This window comes from Pavona decussata, unplaced genomic scaffold, assembly GCF_977016875.1.
Source record: "Pavona decussata unplaced genomic scaffold, jaPavDecu1.1 SCAFFOLD_602, whole genome shotgun sequence".
NCBI classification, from domain to species: Eukaryota; Metazoa; Cnidaria; class Anthozoa; order Scleractinia; family Agariciidae; genus Pavona; species Pavona decussata.
This window is the reverse complement of record NW_028145860.1, coordinates 4,327,501-4,348,811: the sequence shown is the minus strand read 5'-3', so window position 1 is coordinate 4,348,811 and position 21,311 is coordinate 4,327,501. Positions and strand designations below refer to the sequence as shown.

General features: G+C 39.9%; 2 protein-coding genes across 3 annotated transcripts; both read left to right on the top strand.

Moving 5' to 3' along the window:
* The first annotated feature begins 331 nt into the window (after positions 1 to 331).
* On the top strand, positions 332 to 12,890 carry LOC146449502 (uncharacterized). 2 transcript variants are annotated; one of them, XM_085101843.1, is made up of 5 exons: positions 332 to 678; positions 1,581 to 2,243; positions 3,015 to 3,275; positions 3,432 to 4,325; positions 12,004 to 12,890. In XM_085101843.1, the coding sequence occupies exons 1-4, from the start codon at positions 396 to 398 to the stop codon at positions 4,277 to 4,279; spliced, it is 2,055 nt and encodes a 684-aa protein (XP_084957969.1). In that variant the 5' UTR covers positions 332 to 395; the 3' UTR covers positions 4,280 to 4,325; positions 12,004 to 12,890. The 2 variants fall into 2 exon arrangements, with proteins under 2 accessions (XP_084957969.1, XP_084957968.1); XM_085101842.1 differs by lacking the exon at positions 12,004 to 12,890 and having other exon boundaries at positions 3,432 to 5,611.
* LOC146449503 (uncharacterized) lies at positions 7,933 to 12,010 on the top strand. The gene is made up of 4 exons (XM_085101844.1): positions 7,933 to 8,381; positions 9,469 to 10,038; positions 10,699 to 10,959; positions 11,110 to 12,010. The coding sequence occupies exons 1-4, from the start codon at positions 8,099 to 8,101 to the stop codon at positions 11,964 to 11,966; spliced, it is 1,971 nt and encodes a 656-aa protein (XP_084957970.1). The 5' UTR covers positions 7,933 to 8,098; the 3' UTR covers positions 11,967 to 12,010.
* Positions 12,891 to 21,311: the final 8,421 nt, after the last annotated feature.

Sequence of the window (21,311 nt, the reverse complement as noted above, 5' to 3'; positions counted from 1 at the left end):
GCTTTCATTTGTTGTCAACATTTGTTTTCCAATCGACAACCCATCGTCAGTTAGAGTATAAAAGCTCCGATAACCGTCATTTTTTTGTGGTTTCTATTTTCTACTTCATCTTTCAGGAGATTGCTATAAATTCCTGCTTAATTATGATGAGCATTGCTTTTGATGATTCCGTTGTCACTTTGGCATTGCGTGACTATTTCGTAACCTGACCACTTGTGACGTAAATTAAGAGAGTTTCTGGGAAAAATTGCGTACTTGTTGATTGGCTTAAATTTCGATCGATCAGGTTCGAGGAAACCAGAAGGTGTGCAGTATTGTAGTTCTTCAATTCTCCAGCGAAAAGCAACATCTCAAGCTAGGAAATGGTGAAAAGTGTTTCATAGGCAACACAAACGATGTCAAAGCAGCGAAGCATTCACCTTTTCAATTGCGACCGAACTTACAAGCTCGATGCCGTCGAAGATTGGTTGAAAGCGACGAAACCGAAACTAGCATCTGTGGAACAACACTACTTCCCTCTTGCTAAAATGTCCGAGATGAGCAACGAAACCATTTCAGGGCTACAGATGGACTTAGCCGTCTTTGTTGTCCATGCACACGAGTCTCGCCTCTCCATCAACGAACAAAACGCTGGCATTGGATACGCGAAGATCTACAGAGCCTTGCTGGAGAAAACGGGTGAGGGCAGATATGTAACTAGACAGATTAAATCTGACCGTATAGGGCGCTTCATGTATTAACATTCTATATAATTTTGGAAAAGCTGAAACAGAGAGCTCTAGGCGAAAGCATCTTATAAAAGATGTTGATAAAGCGGTACACGCACATGATGCCGGAAGTATAACAGAAAGCGAAAGTCATTTTACCAGTCCACTATGGAGATACATCACTGGTCAAAATTGATGGAAATCTAATGTGATATCAAGTGTGCACATATAACAGTCTTGAAAATATACAATCAACTCACGAAAACCCGAAAAACAGGTAAATAGATATTTGATTTGCTGATCAAGAGAAAGTTAATTGGTTGACATGTACAGCAAAAGCGTCAATCGTGAGAAAAGCAAACAACCAAAGGAACAAAAACCTGTTTATAGTGGGCTGGCCGTGGGATAACACTATACCTAGCGAGAAACAAGCATTAAAAAGAGCACATTGGGCGCGAATGAGTATGAAGGTAGGAACAAAAGGCGGAAGTAGTTTTCCTCCTTGCGCAAGCAAGCAAATATATGCAAATCAATTGTAACTGTTTTAACATGTTGCGTGACTTGGCCTAAGAATTCAACATAGTGCCAATAGGCCATTTTCACGATAGTGTTCTTTTCCCATAACACCAAACAATAACAACTTTATTTAATATATTTATATATTTTACAGGAATACACAGCCCGCATATAGCAGGGCTAATCGAGGCGGGCAATCACCATGATTCATTTTGTTTGTTAATTCTTTTTCAAAATTGAATGGTTCTGGTAATTGCAGTTAACTGACGCTTCGTGTAAATGGCTTCCACTACAATCTATAATCACGATTCGCGGCAATTGTCAAAGATTCTTTTTTTCGAATTTTTCCTCCTGTAGGAAATAATGTCATCATTGTTATTGGGGGAGATGACAACTACAAGGACGAAGCCGAAGAAGACAAAGAGTTTATTTCACGGTGGGCGAAAAGGAAAGTGTCCTCACAGTTCAGCGAGGAATTTATGGATGGAAGAAAGAGCTTCATCTTTTCTTGGGACAAGAAACACAGAAAAATTCACGAGGAAGCGCTACTGCATTTCTTTAATCCAAGCAGGAAGGGACAGAAGTTTGAACCGCCACCGCCAGAATGTAGGGCTCCTACAAAATCTGTAACGCAGCCACAACCAAGAGCCTCCGGAAAAACAGAGAAAATAAAAGCACAGCAGAAGTTTGAACCGCAATCGCCAGAACACAGGGCTCCTACAAAATCTGTAATGCAGCCACAACCAAGAGCCTCTGGAAAACCAGAGGGAATAAAAACACAGCAGCCACAAGATATGTGGGATCCCCTACAGTGTGGCAGCTCCTTCAAAGAGAGGAATACAGAAGGTAGCTCCCAGAGTGCCTCATATGGTCTACTGCCCAAGGAAAGTCCTGGAAAAGCGGTCAGATCAAGCCAAGACACAGCTGGTTTGAGTATGACTACTTCATCGCCTTCGCAAAGAGCAGACAGATTATGGTCGGAAGCAACCACTGCAAGTTTCGAAATCAATGAACAAAAAGGTGAAGTAAGCTTCTTCTGTTATACAAATACAAGTGGTGGATAACTGCAGTTTAATTTGTGGTCAAAATCCACCTCCTCAACAGTGTTTGGGCGGCAGCTCACCACCGAACTTACCAAGAGTTTTGTACTCTTAGCACTCATGATTTAGTCCCGGGAGGGGGAGGGGATACTCCCCTATATAAGCTGTATGTATGTTTTTTAACCGTTTTTGGTCTGAAATAGGGTACAGATTTTAACCACCAATCTGGAGCAAATTTAATAAAGCGTTTATACTTGCAGCTAACAATGTTGGCCCTCGTTATTACACGCTTATACAGAAAACGAGTCATATACTGTAATTATTGTTATACAAGTCTTTAACGATAATTAATGGCTAATTTAAATTTCTTTTAACTGACCAGGTGTACTATTAGGTAATGTTTGGCGCCTCTTGGTGGAATTTTTTCGGTCCGTTAAACTAGACGTTCTTTCTCGGTGGTTACACTGTTGGGCAGTAATTTTTGTATTGTTGTCACATTCGAGAATTTTCTCTCTCGCGCGCGCTTTTTATTTTTATTTTATTAGACTTCGCCTTCAAAATTAAAACTATAAACAGAACATAACAACGTGAAACAGAAGCTAAACAAGTACTGGGTTAAGGCAGGGTGACCACAACAGCTAGCGCCAATTTACTGTGCCGGGCCCTTTTCAGTTGTTACACTTATCGTGTTGTAGCATACTTGCCAATAATGTTTTGGCATTTACTCATCTTTTTGTTTCTATTGTATCAGATTTGTCAATCCTGGGATGGAATGCGAAACAGGAGGCTTTGTCAGCCGTGATCCAACCGATCGAGAGTTATCGTGACGTACTGAACCTGGCAGATGATCCTGACGTTCATAACGGAACTGTCGACGACTTGATATCATATTTGGTAAAGAATCCTCTGAAGTATTGTGTTCTGGTTGTCGATGCTGAGAAAATTAAAAGTGTCCGTGAAGAAAAAAGAGTTGATTATGTGAGGCTTTTTCAAACGGCAAAAGAAAATGTTGGTAAGATGTTCTTACTGAAATTGAAGTTTAACTTTTTATAACTATAGCTTACTGTTGGTAACAATAACACTCAGCTGTAATACTGGTTTATTAGGACCTTTAATTCATCATCCTTCTATACACCTCTATAATGGCATTTGTTTATATTCCTGTTAGGGCTAAAGGTCATCATAGTGGTTTGCTGCCCGCAGAGTCCGTCCGAGCAAGATAAGGAGATTGTTAAAAGCACAATTGCAAACTTGTTCAACGACAACGAAAAATTTTTCGTGGTGTGGTTTGCAAATGGCAGCCTAATGATCAACATGGATGATTTTATCTTGCTTTTTACATCAGCTTTTGCTAGCACAACAAGTTCCTGCTCGCATCACACCAGCTACAGCTACCACTCCCGCCATGTTTCGGAATTTGGAACCAGTGGCTCGTCGCAAGTATTCTACAGCCTACCTCTCTCTGCCACTAGCAGCCAATATGACCATCAACTACATGGCATCAAGGGAACTCAACCTTTTAAGGTTGTTTTACCCCCTTCAAAAACTGTGATGTTAATAACTCACCTTCGCTACGGACAAATCTCAGAGAAACCCAAAGATGTTGAACACCAGGTGCCTGATTTTGTTGTGCCAGGTGAAGTGGCAACTGACCTTTTCAGAAAGTGGTCGAAACAATCTGACGCTGAACTTGTTATTCTCTTGGATGAAGGTGGTAAGCTCATATCCCAGGTGGACAAAAAGATAGGAAAAGCATGGGTGCCATTAATAAAACTGAAGCTAGACGAGACTGTTTTGCTACAAACTCGCATCAAAGATGGTTACGTCTCTTTTGACAAGAAAGACATGCTTTACCGCCACTCAAATTGGAAATCACTTCCTCGACACGTAAGCGAAACGCTGTGGAAAAAATTTAATTCGAGATCTAATGCTGAAATAATATTTGTTTCGGACTTGCAAGGGAATTTAAGGTGCATCGTAAAAGATGGTAAATTTCGTGAAGTCTGCAAGTTTTAAAACGTTTTAAGACCCCGGTTTTATGAGAACACTGTTTCAAACTAAAGTAAATGTTTAGCCGAGTTGCATCAATCCACATTAAAGAAAACAAGGAACGATGATAAAACCGTAACTTAACCGTGATAAGGAGGTAATTTATATTTTTACCGTACCCAAATTCGCAATTGGCCAATCAGAACGATATCATGGTTACTTTCAAGTAAAGTAATGTTACCGTACGATGAACTGAAAAGAAGTTTTACCAATAAAACAGAAACCTCGTAATTTAAGATTTAGCTGGTATTTTCCGGCCGAAAAGAAGAGTAAAAACTTTCCCGCAAAGCTAAACTGGAGGACGCTCGCCAACTGCGCAATTTTTGCCGACAAGTACTGAAACGTTCAGAACGAAACAATGCCGATAATAGTTTTGCAGAGAAGGGTTTTACACATTTTGCTACCACTTTTTGTCACTTTTGTCGCTGTATAAAACTCAAAGTAAAATTATTTTTTATTCATCACTTTTTGCGGCGTTTGTTGACTCGTATTATTCTCCTCGAAGGCCTCACGAGAGGACGCCTGATAGATTTTATTACCGAAACTACTAAATTTATCACCGGATTTGGCTGAATTTGGGTACGGTAATACCTAATCGTACCTTTTTCGTACGCTATGGCGGCATATCAAGCTTGTTTGGTCTCGCCCGGGGTATACGAACCATGGTTCGACCAAACTCGCCTTATATGCCGCCGAAGCGTACGAAAAAGGTACGATTGGTATAAAAGACCGCTCACGATATTGAATCTTTAGTTTACAAGATAACAATTGCGGACTAGTGATGACGTAACTTAGGGCCCGGTAAAATAGCTTCGAGAATTTTTAGTAAAAAAACAAAAGTTCAAGAATTGAAATCAGTAGAGGAATCTCTGTTAGAGAGAAGTTTAATGGAAACCAACAACAACTGGTTTGAAAGTGAATGACTATTACTTCGAAATATTTAAAAAATGATTTATTGAGCAACAAGGTAAATCGCTTCAAAAAGCTGATTCTGTTAAACTTAGTTGACTTAAAAGTCATGATAACAAAGACTGTAATCTTTTTAGGAATTACTAAACGAAAATAACCAAGCAATGGTAAAATGTACGCATAATTTGCTGATTATAGTCTAATATTTCTCAGGGATATCGTTTCATATTTTCCTCCTGAGGCGCTAAGTAAGAGTAATTCCATGTTCCAAGTTATCTCAGTATAGTATTAAAGCAGCTTTGGTGAGTTTTGCCAACCAGCAAAATCAGTTCGTGGCTGGCCTCTTTAATAGTATATCTGTTTAGTTGTTATTTCTCGCTTAAAGTGCATCTTATTTATCGAACTCAACCAAACCCGGCCAAAAATGTTCTCGAAGAAACACTTTGAATACCAAATACATCTATTTGAGCTGAAAAAAAAATTGGGGGTTAATAACCCCCAATTTTTTTTTCAGCTCAAATAGATGTATTTGGTATTCAAAGTGTCTCTTCGAGAACATTTTTGGCCGGATTTGGTTGAGCTCGATTGAGTTCTCTGATCGGTTTTTCTATTTCCCCCTCCAAAGTCTCAATACTCGTTCTGTTGCACGACCCAGTGACCGGTAGTCTGGATCGAGCAGGTTGATGGAAATTCTTTTTTATTTGTTAGGACGGTTTTTTTCGGAGCGTACAAGTATAATCCTTGTCGAGATTTTGTTTTAAAATTAGGTGTTGTACGTCCTTGGAGTTCGAGTTTAGTTTGGATTCGTATAACAACTAAGAGTTTCGAGTTTTTTATCCAATTGTGATACTGTTCTAAGATTCTGTTAAACACACGCAAGCAAAGACTAAGGAGTAAATAAAGATTATTCGGACGCTTTCCATTCGGCTAAAAATTCCGGAAATTCCGGGTGAGGAATCAAATGGAACAGAAATGTTCCGGAATAAATATCGAAATTTTGTGTATATCTCGCGAGGTTGTCTAAACGTTCTGGAAAATTGGAACAACCATTGTACAGTATCGCTATTGATTTTAACGTGTTACCAATTCTTAAAAACTCACGGCATATAAAATTGAAAGAAAAAAGCAACCATGCAATAATCTCCCCTGAGGAAACAGACAGCCCTTTGCAGTGACACTTAGTTCGCCTTTCTGAAAGCCGTTACGGCATTGAGCAGTAATCCAAAACTTTCGTTCTGATGACGTAAAACCTGCAGACAGGGCACAGTTGTTCAAAGCCCGATTGAGCTAATCCTAGATTAACGTGATCTTTGATTTGTGTTAAATTGCTAATCAAAGAAGACTCTTCAAAAGGAGTTGTTTTTCAGTTTTGTTAAAAATAACCCTACTAGTGCACAGAAACTAGTATCATTAATCCTTGGTTGCAGATGGCTAGAATGGAAATGGATTGCAACTTAAAAAAATTGGCCAATGTGTTTTGAAAACACGTTTTATGGTGTATTCTTGCTCAGAGAAGTCATTTCATATTTCAGTCCCCGCGCCACTCAAATAACAATTTGGTGTTGGAGAAGATGTTCAAATTAAAATGTTTGAGTAGCCGAGTTTTGACCAAATCAAAATCTCCGTTAGTATATTTTGGACTGATAGAAACTGGTTCAAGTGATCCAGATCACAAAAGAAATACTACGATTTTTTGACCTTCCTATACTCCGCGAAGACTAGGGAAAGATTTCCTTGCAGAATATAGGGGTATTCTGCATAGTCGACCAGCATCCCTTATTTTTCTTAGGGATGACAAAACGACCAGACCACGCGACCGCGCGCGAAAAAACTTCTTCCCGCGAGGAAACCCAACACGCGAAGGGAAGAAATTTTCGCGCGCGCTCGCGTGGTTTGTCCGCTTTATTATCGCTAGGAAATAACGGACTTCTGCTAGTCTATGCGGAATACTTCTGACAGAGACATTTCATCGTATCTGTGTTTAGATATTAACGTACGATTGCAATATTGCATAACTTATATTTCTAGGGTACCTAGCCATGTTGTCGTTCATAATGCAATTATGCAAAGTAGGATTGCATATGAAGAGAATATATGGGTAAAATCCTGTATTTTTGTTCAGTCGACCTTGTAGGATATTATGCCAGTAATTGAATTTTTAGCTTTAAGATAAGAATCTTGTTATTAAGTAGGGTACATTCCTTCGAGGAATTTCTTATTGAGTTTTCGGAATATTGATCAAAAAGTGGAAAACTTGTGTTAAAAGTTTACATAATTTTACATAAATGTGTTTCTATGGTGATGCAAATAAATACTATAGGCCTCAAGTTGTGTCTTTGTTTTATAGTATAAAAAATTTTATGGTTTGTAAAGACCATGCTTAGTACTAGCTATGTTTCTACACCTGATTGCTTTCTCTGGAAATGGAATGAATGAATAATTATTAAATGTAAAATCAGCTGAGTAGTCACAGATTATAATCGATAGGCCACAAAGTTCTTTGCCATCGATTAGTCATTGATGATATTGATGTCATACCCATACCCGATCACCGTCATTTTTTGTGGTTTTTATTTTCTACTTCATCTTTCAGGAGATTGAATTAGATTTGCGCTTAATTTTGATGAGCATTGCTTTTGATGTTTCCCTGTCACTTTGGCATTGCGTGACTATTCGTAACATGACCGCTTGTGACGTAAATTGAGAGAGATTCTTGGAAAAATTGCGTACTTGTCTATTAACGATTGGGTTAAATTTCGATCGATCAGTTTCGAGGAAAGCAGAAGGTGTGCAGTATTGTAGTTCTTCAATTGTCCAGCGAAAAGCAACATCTCAAGCTAGGAAACGGTGAAAAGAGTTCCGTAAGAAACACAAACGATGTCAAAGCAGCGAAGCATTCACCTTTTCAATTGCGACCGAACTTACAAGCTCGATGCCGTCGAAGATTGGTTGAAAGCGACGAAACCGAATCTAGAATCGGTGGAACAACACTACTTCTCTCTTGCTAAAATGTCCGAGATGAGCAATGAAACCATTCCTGGGCTACAGATGGACTTAGCCGTCTTTGTTGTCCATGCACACGAGTCTTGCCTCTCCATCAACGAACCAAACGCTGGCATTGGATACACGAAGATCTACAGAGCCTTGCTACAGGCAACGGGTGAGAGAAGATCTACTAGTCGCATTTAGCATATAATTTGGCCGTTTGAGTCAAATCGTAGGTAGTGCACATATTGGTACATATATAATATATAATTTTGCAAAAGGCATTCGTACGGCGAGTTCATGCGAAAGTGCATACCGTATTTACATGCCGGAAGTATAAGCGAAAGCGAAAGTCATTTACCCTCCCCCCATCCCTCCCCCATGCAAATATGATTGTGGATATGAAATTAGTAGGGTCCTTTTCAGTGTACTTAAGACAACCTGATGTCTTTTGAGCGGGCCCTTCTGCTTTGCATACTTTGATCAATTCATCAGAACTGAAAGCGTCATAGGAAAAGCAACACGCAAAGGAATCAAAACTAAACAGTGCAACTGAATATTTCCAGTGGTGGTGGGGTGGATGTTATTTTGTCACAAACGTGGCCTGTGTAGCAACTAATAACCGCACCTAGAAACGAGGATAAAAGAGTATTTTGAACGCACTCAAAATGAAAACTGTCACTGAAGGCGGAAGCAGATGAAATCAACATGCGAAGCAAAATAATTTCTTAAGTCTCCAACCGTCTTACTTTCGGTTTGCTGTTAGTTCAGTTATTTTTTTCTCATTTCCACTACCAGACAACTCAGTTATGAAAGCCTGGAACAGGCTGTGTGGTTCTCAGTTTCGCTGATCCATTTACTTGTTTGGTATTTTCACGTGCTGCACATTTGAGGACAGGAGAGCCTAATAAGGCTCCAACCAACGGTACAAAATTGTAGGCAGTCTTGTGTGTTATTTATCTTTGGCGGATTTGTCTTTGATGCCCGGCTTTGCATGCAAAAATTCAGAGGCAGAACGTGCTTTTAATCCTGAAGGATTACGCGCAGCAATAACTCAGTGGTGGACAAACCCGCGATTCATATCAGCGCGCAATTTCATTTGCCAACATCGCCTCTTGTTAAGCGACGAAGTCGTTTATTACACGACTTGAAAACCAAATTTAGTCGAATTTTGGCATGTCTTTTTCTTAGGATTATATATTTTTTTCGCTGCAATTAAAATAAATCATGCATTAATTGCATTCGTCGGCTTACTCCTACAGAAAATGTCATCATTGTTATCGGCGGAGATGACAACTACAAGGACGAAGACGAGGAAGAAAAAGAGTTTATTTCACGGTGGGCGAGAAGAAAGGTATCTTTGCAGTTCAGCGATGAATTTATGGATGGGAGAAAGAGCTTCATCTTTTCTTGGGACAAGAAACACAGAAAAATTCACGAGGAAGCACTACTGCATTTCTTTAATCCAAGCAGGAAGGGACAGAAGTTTGAACCGCAACGGCCAGAACACAGGGCTCCTACAAAATCTGTAACACAGCCACAACCAAGAGCCTCCGGAACTTCCAGGAGAAAGACAGAGGGAATAAAAACACAGCAGCCACAAGATACATGGGATACCCTACAGTGTGGCAGCCCCTTCAAAGAGAGGAATACAGAAGGTAGCTACCAGAGTGCCTCATATGGTCTACTGCCCAAGGAAAGTCCAGGAAAAGCAGTCAGATCAAGCCAAGACACAGCTGATTTGAGTATGACCACTTCATCACCTTCTCAAAGAGCAGACAGTTTATGGTCGGAAGCAACCACTGCAAGCTTCAAAATAAATGAATGTAAAGGTGAAGTAAGCTTCTTCTGTTATACAAATACAAGTGGTGAATAACTGCAGTTTCATTTGAGAGTTTTGTACTCTTAGCACTCACAATTTAGTCCCGGGAGGGGGGATACTCCCCTATATAAGCTAAATGTACAGTAGAACCCCGGTAACTCGAACTCTGAAGGGAAACGAAAAACTGTTCGAGTTAGCGGGGTCGATTAACTACTGTATGTTTTCAGCTGTTTATGGTCTGAAAAAGGGTACAGATGTTAGCCACCATTCTGGGGCAAATTTAATACATGTAAAGCGTTTACACTTGTAGCTAACAATGTTGGCCCTTGTTATTACACGTTCATACAGAAAACGAGTCATATAATTATTGTTACCAGTCTTTAACGATAATTAATGGATGATTTAAATTTCTTTTAACGGACCAGGGGTACTAGCAGGTAATGTTTGGCGCCCCTTGGTGGTATTTTCTCGGCCCGTTTAACTTAACTAGACGTTCTTTCTCGGTAGTTACACTGTTGGGCAGTAATTTTTGTATCGTTGTCACATTCGAGAATTTTCTCTCTCGCGCGCGCTTTTGTTGTTACTCTTATCGTGTTGTAGCATACTTGCCAATAATGTTTTGGCATTACATTATTGCCATTTGCTGATCTTTTTGTTTTTATTGTATCAGATCTGTCAGTCCTGGGATGGAATGCGGAACAGGAGTCTTTGTCAGCCGTGACTCAACTGATCGAGAGGCGACGTGACATACTGAACCTGGCAGATGATCCTGACGTTCATAACGCAAGCGTCGACGACTTGATATCATATTTGGAAAAGAATCCTCTGAAGTATTGTGTTCTGGTTGTCGATGCTGAGAAAGTTAAAAGTGTCTGTGAAGAACAAGGATTTGATTATGCGAGGCTTTTACAAACTGCGGAAAGAAATGTTGGTAAGACGTTCTTACTGAAATTGAAGTTTAACTATAGCTTACTGTTGGTAACGATAACACTCATCAGTAAAACTGGTTTATTAGGACCTCCAATTCATCATCGTTCTATAGACCTCTATAATGGCACTGATTTGTTTATATTCTTGTTAGGGCTAAGGGTCAACGTAGTGGTTTGCTGCCGGCTGAGCCCCTCCAAGCAAGATAAGGAGATTGTTAAAAGCACAATTGCAAACTTGTTCAACGACAACGGAAAATTTTTCGTGACGTGGTTTGTAAATGGCAGTCTAATGATGAACGACAATGATCTTATCTCGCTTTTTACATCAGCTTTTGCCAGCACAACAAGTTCCCGCCCGCATCACACCAGCCACAGCTACCACTCCCGCCATGTTTCGGAATTTGGAACCAGTGGCTCGTCACAAGGATTCTACAGCCAACCTCCTTCTGCCTCTAGCAGCCAATATGACCCTCAACTACATGACATCAAGAGAACTCAACCTTTTAAGGTTGTTTTACCCCCTTCAAAAACTGTTATGTTAATAACTCACCTTCGCTACGGACAAATCTCAAAGAAACCCGAAGATGTTGAATATCAGGTGCCTGAATTTGTTGTGCCAGATTACGTGGCAACAGACCTTTTAAGAAAGTGGTCGAAACAATCTGACGCTGAACTTGTTATTCTATTAGATGAGAGCGGTGAGCTCATATCCCAGGTGGACAAAAAGACGGGAAACGCGTGGCAGCCACTAATGAAAATAAATCTAGACGAGACTGTTTTGCTACAAACTCGCATCAGAAATGGATACATCTCTTCTGACAAGAAAGACGTGCTTTACCGCCACTCAAATTGGAAATCAGTTCCTCAACACGTAAGCGAAGCGCTGAAGAAAAAATTTCGTTCGAAATTTAATCTTGAAATAATATTTATTTCGGACTCGCAAGGGAATTTGCGGTGCGTCGTAAAAGATGATAGTTTCCGTGAACTCTGCTATTTTGAAAGCGTTTGATGACCCCGGTTTTATGAGAACACGGCTTAAAACTAAGGAAAGTGTTAAGAGTGGCATCAATCAACATTAAAGAATACAAGGAATAATGATAAAACCGTAACTAAACCGTGATAGGGAGTTAATTCACGTTTACCGTGCCCAAATTCGCAATTGGCCAATCAGGAAGATATCATGGTCTTTTTCAAGTAGAGTATTGCTACCGTGCGATCAACTGAAAAGAGGTTTAACCAATAAAACCGAAACCTCGTAATTTAAGATTTAGCTGGTGTTTTCCGGTCGTAAAAAGAGTTAAAACTTTCCCGCCAAAACTGAGCTGGTGGGTGCTCGCCAACTGCGCCATGTTTGCCGACAAGTATTGGAACGTTCAGACTGAAACAATGCCGGTAATAGTTTTGCAGAGAAGGGTTTTACACATATTTTTACTTTGCTCGCTGTATAAAACTCAAAGTAATATTTTTTTTCATTCATCACTTTCTGCGTCGTTTGTTGACTCGTATTATTCTCTTCGCAGGCCACACGATAGGACGCCTGACATTTTATTCCCGTAACTACTAAAAATATCACCGGATTTTGCTGAATTTGGGTACGGTAAATACCTAATCGTAACCTTTCTCGTACGCTTTGGCGGCATATCAGGCTCGTTTGGTCTCCCCCTCGGTATAAGAACCATGGCTCGACCAAACTCGCCTGATATGCCACCGAAGCGTACGATTTGGTTCATAAGACCACCCACGATTTTGAATCTTTAGTTTACAAGATAACAAAGTCGACTGGTGATGACGTAACTAAGGGGCCAGTAAAATAGCTCCCAGAATTTTTATTAAACAACAAAATAGAAAGAATTGAAATCAGTAGAAGAATCTCTGTTAGAAAGAAGTTTAATGGAAACCAACAACAACTGGTTTGACAGTGAATGACTATTACTTCGAAATAATTAAAAAATGATTTATTCAGCAATAAGGTAAATCACTTCAAAAAGCTGACTCAGTTAAACTTAGTTGACTTAAAAGTCATTATGATAACAAAGACTGTAATCTTTTAGTAAAGCCATTCCATACCGAACCATTCCTGTAAGAAGTACTAAACGAAAATAACCAAGCAAGAGTAAAATGAACGCATCATTTGCTGATTATAGTCTAATATTCCTCTTGTATATCGTTCCATATTTTCCTCCTGAGGCGCTATGTAAGAGTAATTCCATGTTCCATGTTATCTCACTCAAATATCTACTAGTAAGCATATTTTGATGAGTTTTGCCAACCAGCAAAATCAGTTCGGGGCCGTGCCTCCTTGATAGTATGTCTGTTTGCCATCGTTTTTGCGTTTATATTAGTTGTTAGTTCTCGCATAAAGTGCATCTAGTTAACCCCCAATTTTTTTTCAGCTCAAATAGATGTATTTGGTATTCGAAGTGTCTCTTCGAAAACATTTTCGGCCGGGTTTGGTTGAGTTCGATTGAGTTCTCTGATCGGTTTTCTATTTCCCCCGCCAAAGTCTTAATTCTCGTTCTGTTGCACTACGAGTGACAGGTTGAGCGGGTTGATGGAAATTCTTTTTTATTTGTTAGGACGGTTTTTTTTTTGGAGCGTACGAGTATAATCATTGTCGAGATTTTGTTTTAAAATTAGCTGTTGAACGTCCTTGGAGTTCGAGTTTAGTTTGGATTCGTATAACAACTAAGAGTTTCGAGTTTTTATCAAATTGTAATATTGTTCTTAGATTCTGTTAAACACACGCAAGCTAAGATTACTTGCGTGTGTAATAAAGATTATTCGGGCGCTTTCCATTCGGCCAAAAATTCCGGGTGAGGAATCAAATGGAACAGACATTTTTCGCAAAAAAATCAAAATTTTGTGTAGGCAGAGGCCGGGCCGCGGCCAATAACAGGGGCGTAGCCAGGGGAGGGTTCCAGGGGTTCCGGAACCCCCCCCCCCCCCCTCTCCTATTTTTACAGCGATTTTATCCCAGCAAGAGTGTAATGGACTCGCGATTCCTGAAATGCTTCGTTTTGTTCTATCCTTACAACTAGTAATAGTTTTCACTGCTGGCCCCGCTTTTGAAGATCTGTTTAACACCTGTATATCGTTTTTACTGGATATAAATACTGTGCATACGAATGTTAACAAAGAAACGATTGAATATTTATTGAAGTTAACATCCAAGTAGCTGGTTAGCATATTTCTCTGTAAATTTCACATTGAAATCTATTACAGTCATACAGTTTTGTTTTGTGAAACAACAACGTATTGTATGTATAATTATGTGGTTTGAAAGACTGCTGAAGATGGCGAAAAGTGACTTCGTGGTTGCAAGACCTTGACAGTCACTCTGCTAGAAGATGGCAAAACGCAAACTCGTAGTTGAAATGCAGCTAAATGATGGCGAAATGCGAACTCGAGGTTGCAAGACCTTGAAACACTGCTAGAAAGAACTCGAAATACTGCTAGAAGACGACGAAACGCAAACTCTTTCTCGCAAGACCGTCAAACGCTGCTCAAAGATCTCGTGGTTGCAGAATGACAGCTACCCGACAGCACCTCGCGCGGTTGCTGAACTATTACCCGAGACGACCGTGCGCGCCTAGTTTGATCATATCGAGATTTTTTCGCATACTAACAAATTTACTTACAGTACTTACATTTTTACATTTTGAAATTCCTTATATGTATACACGCGGGGAATCCTAGGGTGCCTCCTCGGGTTTTGGCCTCTGGGCCAAAACCCTGCGGGGTCAACAATACTTACTTTCTTACATTTTTAAATTCCTTATATGTATAAACGCGGGGAATCCTAGGGTGCCTCCTCGGGTTTTGGTCCAGAAGCGGGGGCAGTAAGTACAGTGAACGTCATTGTGGTATCTGTTTGCGTTTCACTTGCATTTTCGGAGACATGAGCAGAGCTGGGATTCCTGTGTAACAAGATGCACGTGTGTGCATAGCAGAAATGCCCGCGAAATTAGTAGACGATCCATTGGTGTTGTTCGAGCTGGTGGTTTTCCTACTAATGGTGCTGTCTTGTGAAGCCTCTTTAATCTTCTTCCTTAGCTGGTAGCCGTCGGAGACAGAAATCCTGACATTGTAGCAGCGCTGGAGTTTTATGAGAACAACCTTCTTTCTCCTCATGTGGTTGATGTTGAGCTCCTGCGATGGAAGAGAAAGTGGTGCAGCACTGAGGATGCTGACCTTCCCACCAGTGCAGTTCAGACACTCGCAGCATGCGATCGAGAGCGCTTTCCTAACATCCACACCTGATCCGCATTTTGTGCACGTTGCCGATAACGTCAGCTGAATGTGAGCGCTCATTCAATACACTAAGAAGTTTAAAAACATACCTGAGGTCGACCATGTCAAGCGAGCGAGAGTCTGGGCTGGCGTTGATGAACATCAATTACCACCGAGACATAAATATCGAGGAAGTGATAAACACGTTCGCTCAACGGCAACCAAGGCGTCTTCTTTTTGCGTAGCGTAAACGCCAAAGTCTTGTACGTACATAAGTTAATGTAAGGATTTTAGACCAACCGTTTTCGTTGGAACCAATTTGGAACCCCCCCTCCTAGAAATCCTGGCTACGCCCCTGAATAACTACTATTTTGTTGGTCTTTAAGTCCTTTAAATCATAGAGACCTCTAATAGCAGGGAATGCAGATTGTCACTACCCTCATTCCCCTGATCGGTGATGCAGTAGAATTGTTGGACTCATCCGTTGGTTTTCAATAAAAAGCGACAGTAATTTCTTCATTTCCATTTTCAATCTTCTGTCTCACGCATGCCGTCAAATTCGTGTAAGTTACCACGTTTACCGGGGCTTTAGCCCGTATTTTATGTCCAGATGTCTTGTCATTTGAATATTGAAGTTGCTGTCTCGAAATTCTTGTAAATTCTTCACTTTCCGCTGCTTGTTCTAAACAAGGTGAGAGTTTGTGTTGGATCAAAGCTGTCTGCAGAGTTTGGATCAAAATCAACCAATCAGAAAAGAAGTCCTGTTTCCTATGAGGTCTGTATTTTTTAAATGAACCAATCAGGAAGGGCTTCCCAAAACTTGGATCCTTTTGTCTTGGAATTTTCTATTTCTTCCAAGTTAGCCTTTTTTTATTTATTTATTTATTTTTTTTTACTGAGAACTAAAATGGTGAGAGTAGAGATCGGCGTATTGAATCGCCGATATCTGGCATGTCAGATATCGGCGATTAAATTCGCCAAGTGTGCCCGTTCCCGCGATTTTTTTACGCTCATCGCTGCTAATTGCCAGTAAAGTCAATCAGTCAGGTTGGGCGGTTTTATCACATGAACAACGCCGCGATCGGCGAAAAAAAATCACCAGGTGTGAATCACTTGCGATTTTCGCTGGCGATCAAATTCGCTGCGATCGTCGTATAAAATGCCAGGTGTGTCGCCAGCTTAAGGCGTATTGCATCTTACGTAGGATGGCAGTATCTTAGAGCCTGCTTCGGCATCTTAAAATTTCCACAAGACCAAAAAACGTCTTAAAATAAGGACCCCAACGACTCAGATTAATATAATTAAGACTGGTCTTTCTTAAGGCTGGTTTCCATATGATCGCAGATCGCAATAAGGTCTGCGATCATATGGAAACATCGTCTGCGATCCTGCGATCGCGATCGCAGAAGATAGAACCATGTTCTTTCTAAAGGCTGGTTTCCATATGATCGCAGATCTTATTGCGATCTGCGATCCGCGATCATATGGAAACCAACCTCTAAAGTAAGATGCCTCGATGTTGATTAAGATAAGCGCTTCTCAAATAAAGACGATTTAAAGAGAATATTTAAGACGATCTTTTATCTTATATACTAACTGAGACTCCGATAGTCTTCATTTAAGATCTCCTGTGTTAAAATCAAGATGATCACTGTCTCAATTTAATGTGGTGGTGGTCTTGCATAAGACGGGAAACGTAAGGTAAAATCTTAGTTTAAGATTTTAGTTTTTACGGAGTAGACAAAAACAGACTGCGCATACGTCTGTTTTATTTTTCGATCAAAATGGCGGGTTTTACGGGTCTATATAAGATGTTGCAAATAGCGGCAAATTAGGGAGCTTAAGCAGCGACGATGGCAACGAAAACCAGGAAATATAACTTTATTTCATTTGTGCTACTTCGCGATTATTTTAACTAGCTTAACTTTTACAAAATGACGAACTATCCTGAAACCAAATTGGTAGGATTGGAGTACAAGTTAAGAGAGAAAATGAAAAATTCACTGTCGTGCGTTCACATTCTCCACAAATTAGATCTTGAATGTGGTCATTTCACGTTGTTGTTTTGCTGAGGACGACAAACAAATGTACCAAAATGTAAAACGCACGTGTAGAGCGATTGTTTTTGCTCATTAAACCTATTGTTTCGCAGCGTTGTCGTTGCTGTTGTCTTTGCTTAAGCTCCCTAATTATGGTTTCAAAACCCTTGTGGATGCATGTGAAATTATAGATCGACTGTTGACATCTTTGAAAACTCCAGAAAATGTTATGCATGGACCACTTGCGATCGATTTTAGCTCTTGCGACCTTATTCTGACGTAGCTTTAACATGTAAACAACTATTTCTTCAACCGAATAATGTGTCGAAAATTAAAAACCGTTCAAGACTTTAAGTCTTTTGCTCACGTTTGATGCAAAAATGAAGAAACAAAAGCTTCACGTAGTCCCCTGTGAAAAGAATACAGTTCAAACTTAAAAGAAGGCTCACCTTCGTCTTTCTCCTTCGAAGGTGTTACTACCAAATTGCTGGGTCACAAATTCGCCTTCAAAAAACCAAGTAAATAACCGGTTGAAAATAGAGAGCCTTTCATTTCATTAAAACATGATGATTTCAACGGTGAAGCCTATCGCTCATTTCCCAGTAAAATTAACTTATGCTTACCTTCAAATTGCTCGTCGACAACGCGCTTTCTAGAGGATAAACCCGTATACGTACCGTATGGTCCATTTGTTTCCTTTTCAAAAATAAAATGAATTAACTACTCTTATACACTCGAAAGAGACTTATCGACCGAAGCATTCGCGTCGAAATTGAGTTCGAAATTACCACTTCTTCCGATTTTTCCGCCATGCGAACCGCTCAACGTGAAATTTCGCGCGAGGAAAAATTGAGACATTTGTCTCAATTATTGATTTTTGCCCAGGCCTCGCTTTTTCGCTCGCATCACGTGACCCGAAACGGATTGACCGAGATGAAAAACAGAGAGAGGCCTGGGAACTAGGCAATAATAAGTCCATGTTGGGAAATACAAACACACGGACACGGAAAACTTCAAAACTCAGGGGTACGAATGGTCAAAACTGATCGGCTGTTTTGCCTATAGGAAAACGTGATTTAAAATGTGAAGAAGCATTATTGTCCTAAGTTTATTAACCGTACATATCCTTGGACAGCCATGGACACGTTTCCTCTGTCAAGTCGCTAGGGGTATTTATTGATGAAAATCTACGGTGGCAAACACACATTGATAAATTATCTGAAAAGGTCGTTTCCGGAATAGGAGCAATAAAAAGAATTAGACCTTTTGTCCCTACACCTACCCTTCATTATATATACAACGCACTAATTCAATCTCATTTCGATTATTGCAATCTTGTCTGGGGTAATGGTGGTAAAAAATTATTGGACAGGCTACAGAAGCTTCAGAACCGTGCCGCTCGCGTTTTAACCTTTTCTAGCTATGATGCTGACGCTAACCGTTTAATTAGACAACTCGATTGGAAAGACTTGAGCACTCAATTTCAAATACAGAAAGCCGTAATGGTATACAAGTCTTTAAATGGTCTTGTTCCTGAATATTTATCATCTAAATTTGTTAAACGAAATGAAACGCGTTACTCCCTGAGGGACTCTGTTAACAAACTATTTGTCCCGTTTCCGCGAACTAATTTCATGAAAAACAGCTTTACTTATAGCGGAGCAGTTCTCTGGAACAGCCTGCCCTGTCATGTGAGAGAAGCTAAATCTCTTACTCAATTCAAATGATTAGTTAATGATCATTTTTAACGTTACAGTACTAGTATACACGGCATTCATGAAAAACAGGTTTTAGTTAGATTAGTTGTAGTTAGGTATTGAATTTTGTTTAGGATAGTTAGGTTATTTCTAATTTTTATACTCCTGATGGATTTTACCGTGTTTAAATAAAGATTTATTTATTGATTGATTGATTGATTGATTGATTGATTGATTGATTGATTGATTGATTGATTATTGTTCTCTGTTAACCCCCCTACCCCACCCCGCTACACAAGCCCGGGAAGCACATCTCTAATATCCCACCCCTCCCTGCTCCTTCTGTAGGCCTGCGCTCTTAATAGGTTTGTCAGATTGAGGAGAGAAATGTGGGACTACTGGTGTTTAGACCGAGAGAGGTCACTACTGGTGCGTAAAGCTCGAACCTGTTACATCTTTGTCACGTGTCGTTGTTTAGCCGCCATTTCGTGACAAGTTAGTTCTTCGCGTGACTCGCCAATCTTTGTACCCAGAAGTCTTTGTTACTTGGTTTTTTGATCGAGAATTAGAAGCGAACTTCTCGCTTGCAACTCAAAACGCAGTTCAGTTTTGGTTTTTTAAACGACTAAAAGTCGTTTGAGCTATACTCATTTTTACAGACATATAGCGTAGGCTACTCTGCTATTCTTGGTTTTCACGTGACGTCACCAAATTCTAGAGTTCAAAACTGGGAGGCCTACAAAATTTTTACCTTCATTCAAGGAAAGATTGCCTAAAAATATGTCTGTTCAGAACTTCTTAGCTCGATGTCGTGCTTCCTTTTGAAAATAGAACAGTTTCAATTTCCAAGTTTCCATCGTGCGTGACATCAGGAGGACGGCCGTGACAGAGCTTGAACTTATATAGAGAAGAACTAATCGATGTATTAATTTTATTTTCTGTCAACAAGTTAGTGATTTTATTGTATTAAATATCATGTAATAAGTAGCGTTACTTTTATATTACTTCCTCTTAGCTTGTAAATAGCTCAATAGTTTAATTCCAGCATCATTAAGCTTTTTTTAAATAAACGTACAGCCAAAATTTTTTCATTGTCATATAGACTTTCTGACTGAAAACAAAGTGCTACTAACTAAGGAATTGTTGAAAAAGTTTATCATTTGAATTTCAGAAATCTGCGCTTTTATAATGACGCTGTAAAATGGGAAGTAATGAACAAAATCATTGACAAAAAACAGTGCCTCAGACGTCCTTTCGGGATGAAATGGTTTTATTTTGCTCCTTTGAGTACTGTCCTCAGAAAATTGACGTTTTTTTTTTTTTCATATGAAAATAAAGCACCATGTATTCCTTTTAGTCCGGAAGGTTTCAGTACAATTCAGCAAACCACCGCAATAAGTATTCTGATAGCAACGGGCCGGACTTGTAAATCAGTCCCCCGTCATGGGAATACAACGGCCAAAGGCTGTTCACTCCCTGAGAATAATAATGTTTGAAATATTCTTCTGTCTTCGACTTATAAGAAAAAACACAGTTTTTTGGCTTTAATGTCTGTTGACGTGAAATGTGTGGCCTACGTTATTAAATTGTTTTTTTTTCCTCCGGGAGGAGACTCAAACCCTTCCCCCACCCACATCACCTGCCCCTGATCGCGGATATTTTAAAAATCATTAAAATTTCGGAAGATACGCCAATAAAAATGTTTTGGAAGCCCCGTACCTGAAGGTGTCATAGTCCAAAACCTCCAATTAAGCGTCCAGCGGCCTAATGGCAGTTTTTCGGTGTCAAACTTGTGGATTACAGAAGCTTTGTAGGAAAGGTTCTTGGCTTAACAGCCGCACTCGCTGATAAAGTAAAGCCGTCTACAGCTATACCAGTGCTCTCGGAGTCGACGTAGGCCACGATGTAGTCTGTTGAATTAGAGTCTATCGAAATCGGTGATTCTTCCGAGGATTCTTCATGCCCTACCGGCGTATTATTAAAGAGAAGAGTGGAGTGGACTTGTATAACACGGATCTGCAGCGACAAAACAAATCCACATGTAGTGGATTTATAAAACATGTCAAACATGGACTGATATGAAAACAGGCAACCAGACCAAAAAACCCGCAACAAACAAAGAAAAAAACAAAATGGTACACGTTCGACTATTTATCTGTCATATTTATAATTGTACGAGTCTTGTACCATTTCTCTCCTATTCTACTTTCACCCCAAGTTAACAATGAAACGTGGAAGGAGGGAAAACATATAATCGAGATGTTTTGGGTACGGACTACACACAGTAGTCATGGTGTTCCTTTGTACCTACGTAAAGCGTTTGACTCTGTTGAACACGATATTTTAATTAGTAAGCTGGAGTCGTATGGACATGAGAACGCTGAAATA

Excerpts from the sequence above, each read along its gene's own strand:
- LOC146449502 (XM_085101843.1), top strand. The coding sequence starts at position 396 with ATGTCAAAGCAGCGAAGCATTCACCTTTTCAATTGCGACCGAACTTAC. Across the intron at positions 679-1,580 it reads AGCCTTGCTGGAGAAAACGG|GAAATAATGTCATCATTGTT; the intron begins GTGAGGGCAGAT and ends TTCCTCCTGTAG. Across the intron at positions 3,276-3,431 it reads AACGGCAAAAGAAAATGTTG|GGCTAAAGGTCATCATAGTG; the intron begins GTAAGATGTTCT and ends TATTCCTGTTAG.
- LOC146449503 (XM_085101844.1), top strand. The coding sequence starts at position 8,099 with ATGTCAAAGCAGCGAAGCATTCACCTTTTCAATTGCGACCGAACTTAC. Across the intron at positions 8,382-9,468 it reads AGCCTTGCTACAGGCAACGG|AAAATGTCATCATTGTTATC; the intron begins GTGAGAGAAGAT and ends TTACTCCTACAG. Across the intron at positions 10,039-10,698 it reads CAAAATAAATGAATGTAAAG|ATCTGTCAGTCCTGGGATGG; the intron begins GTGAAGTAAGCT and ends TTATTGTATCAG.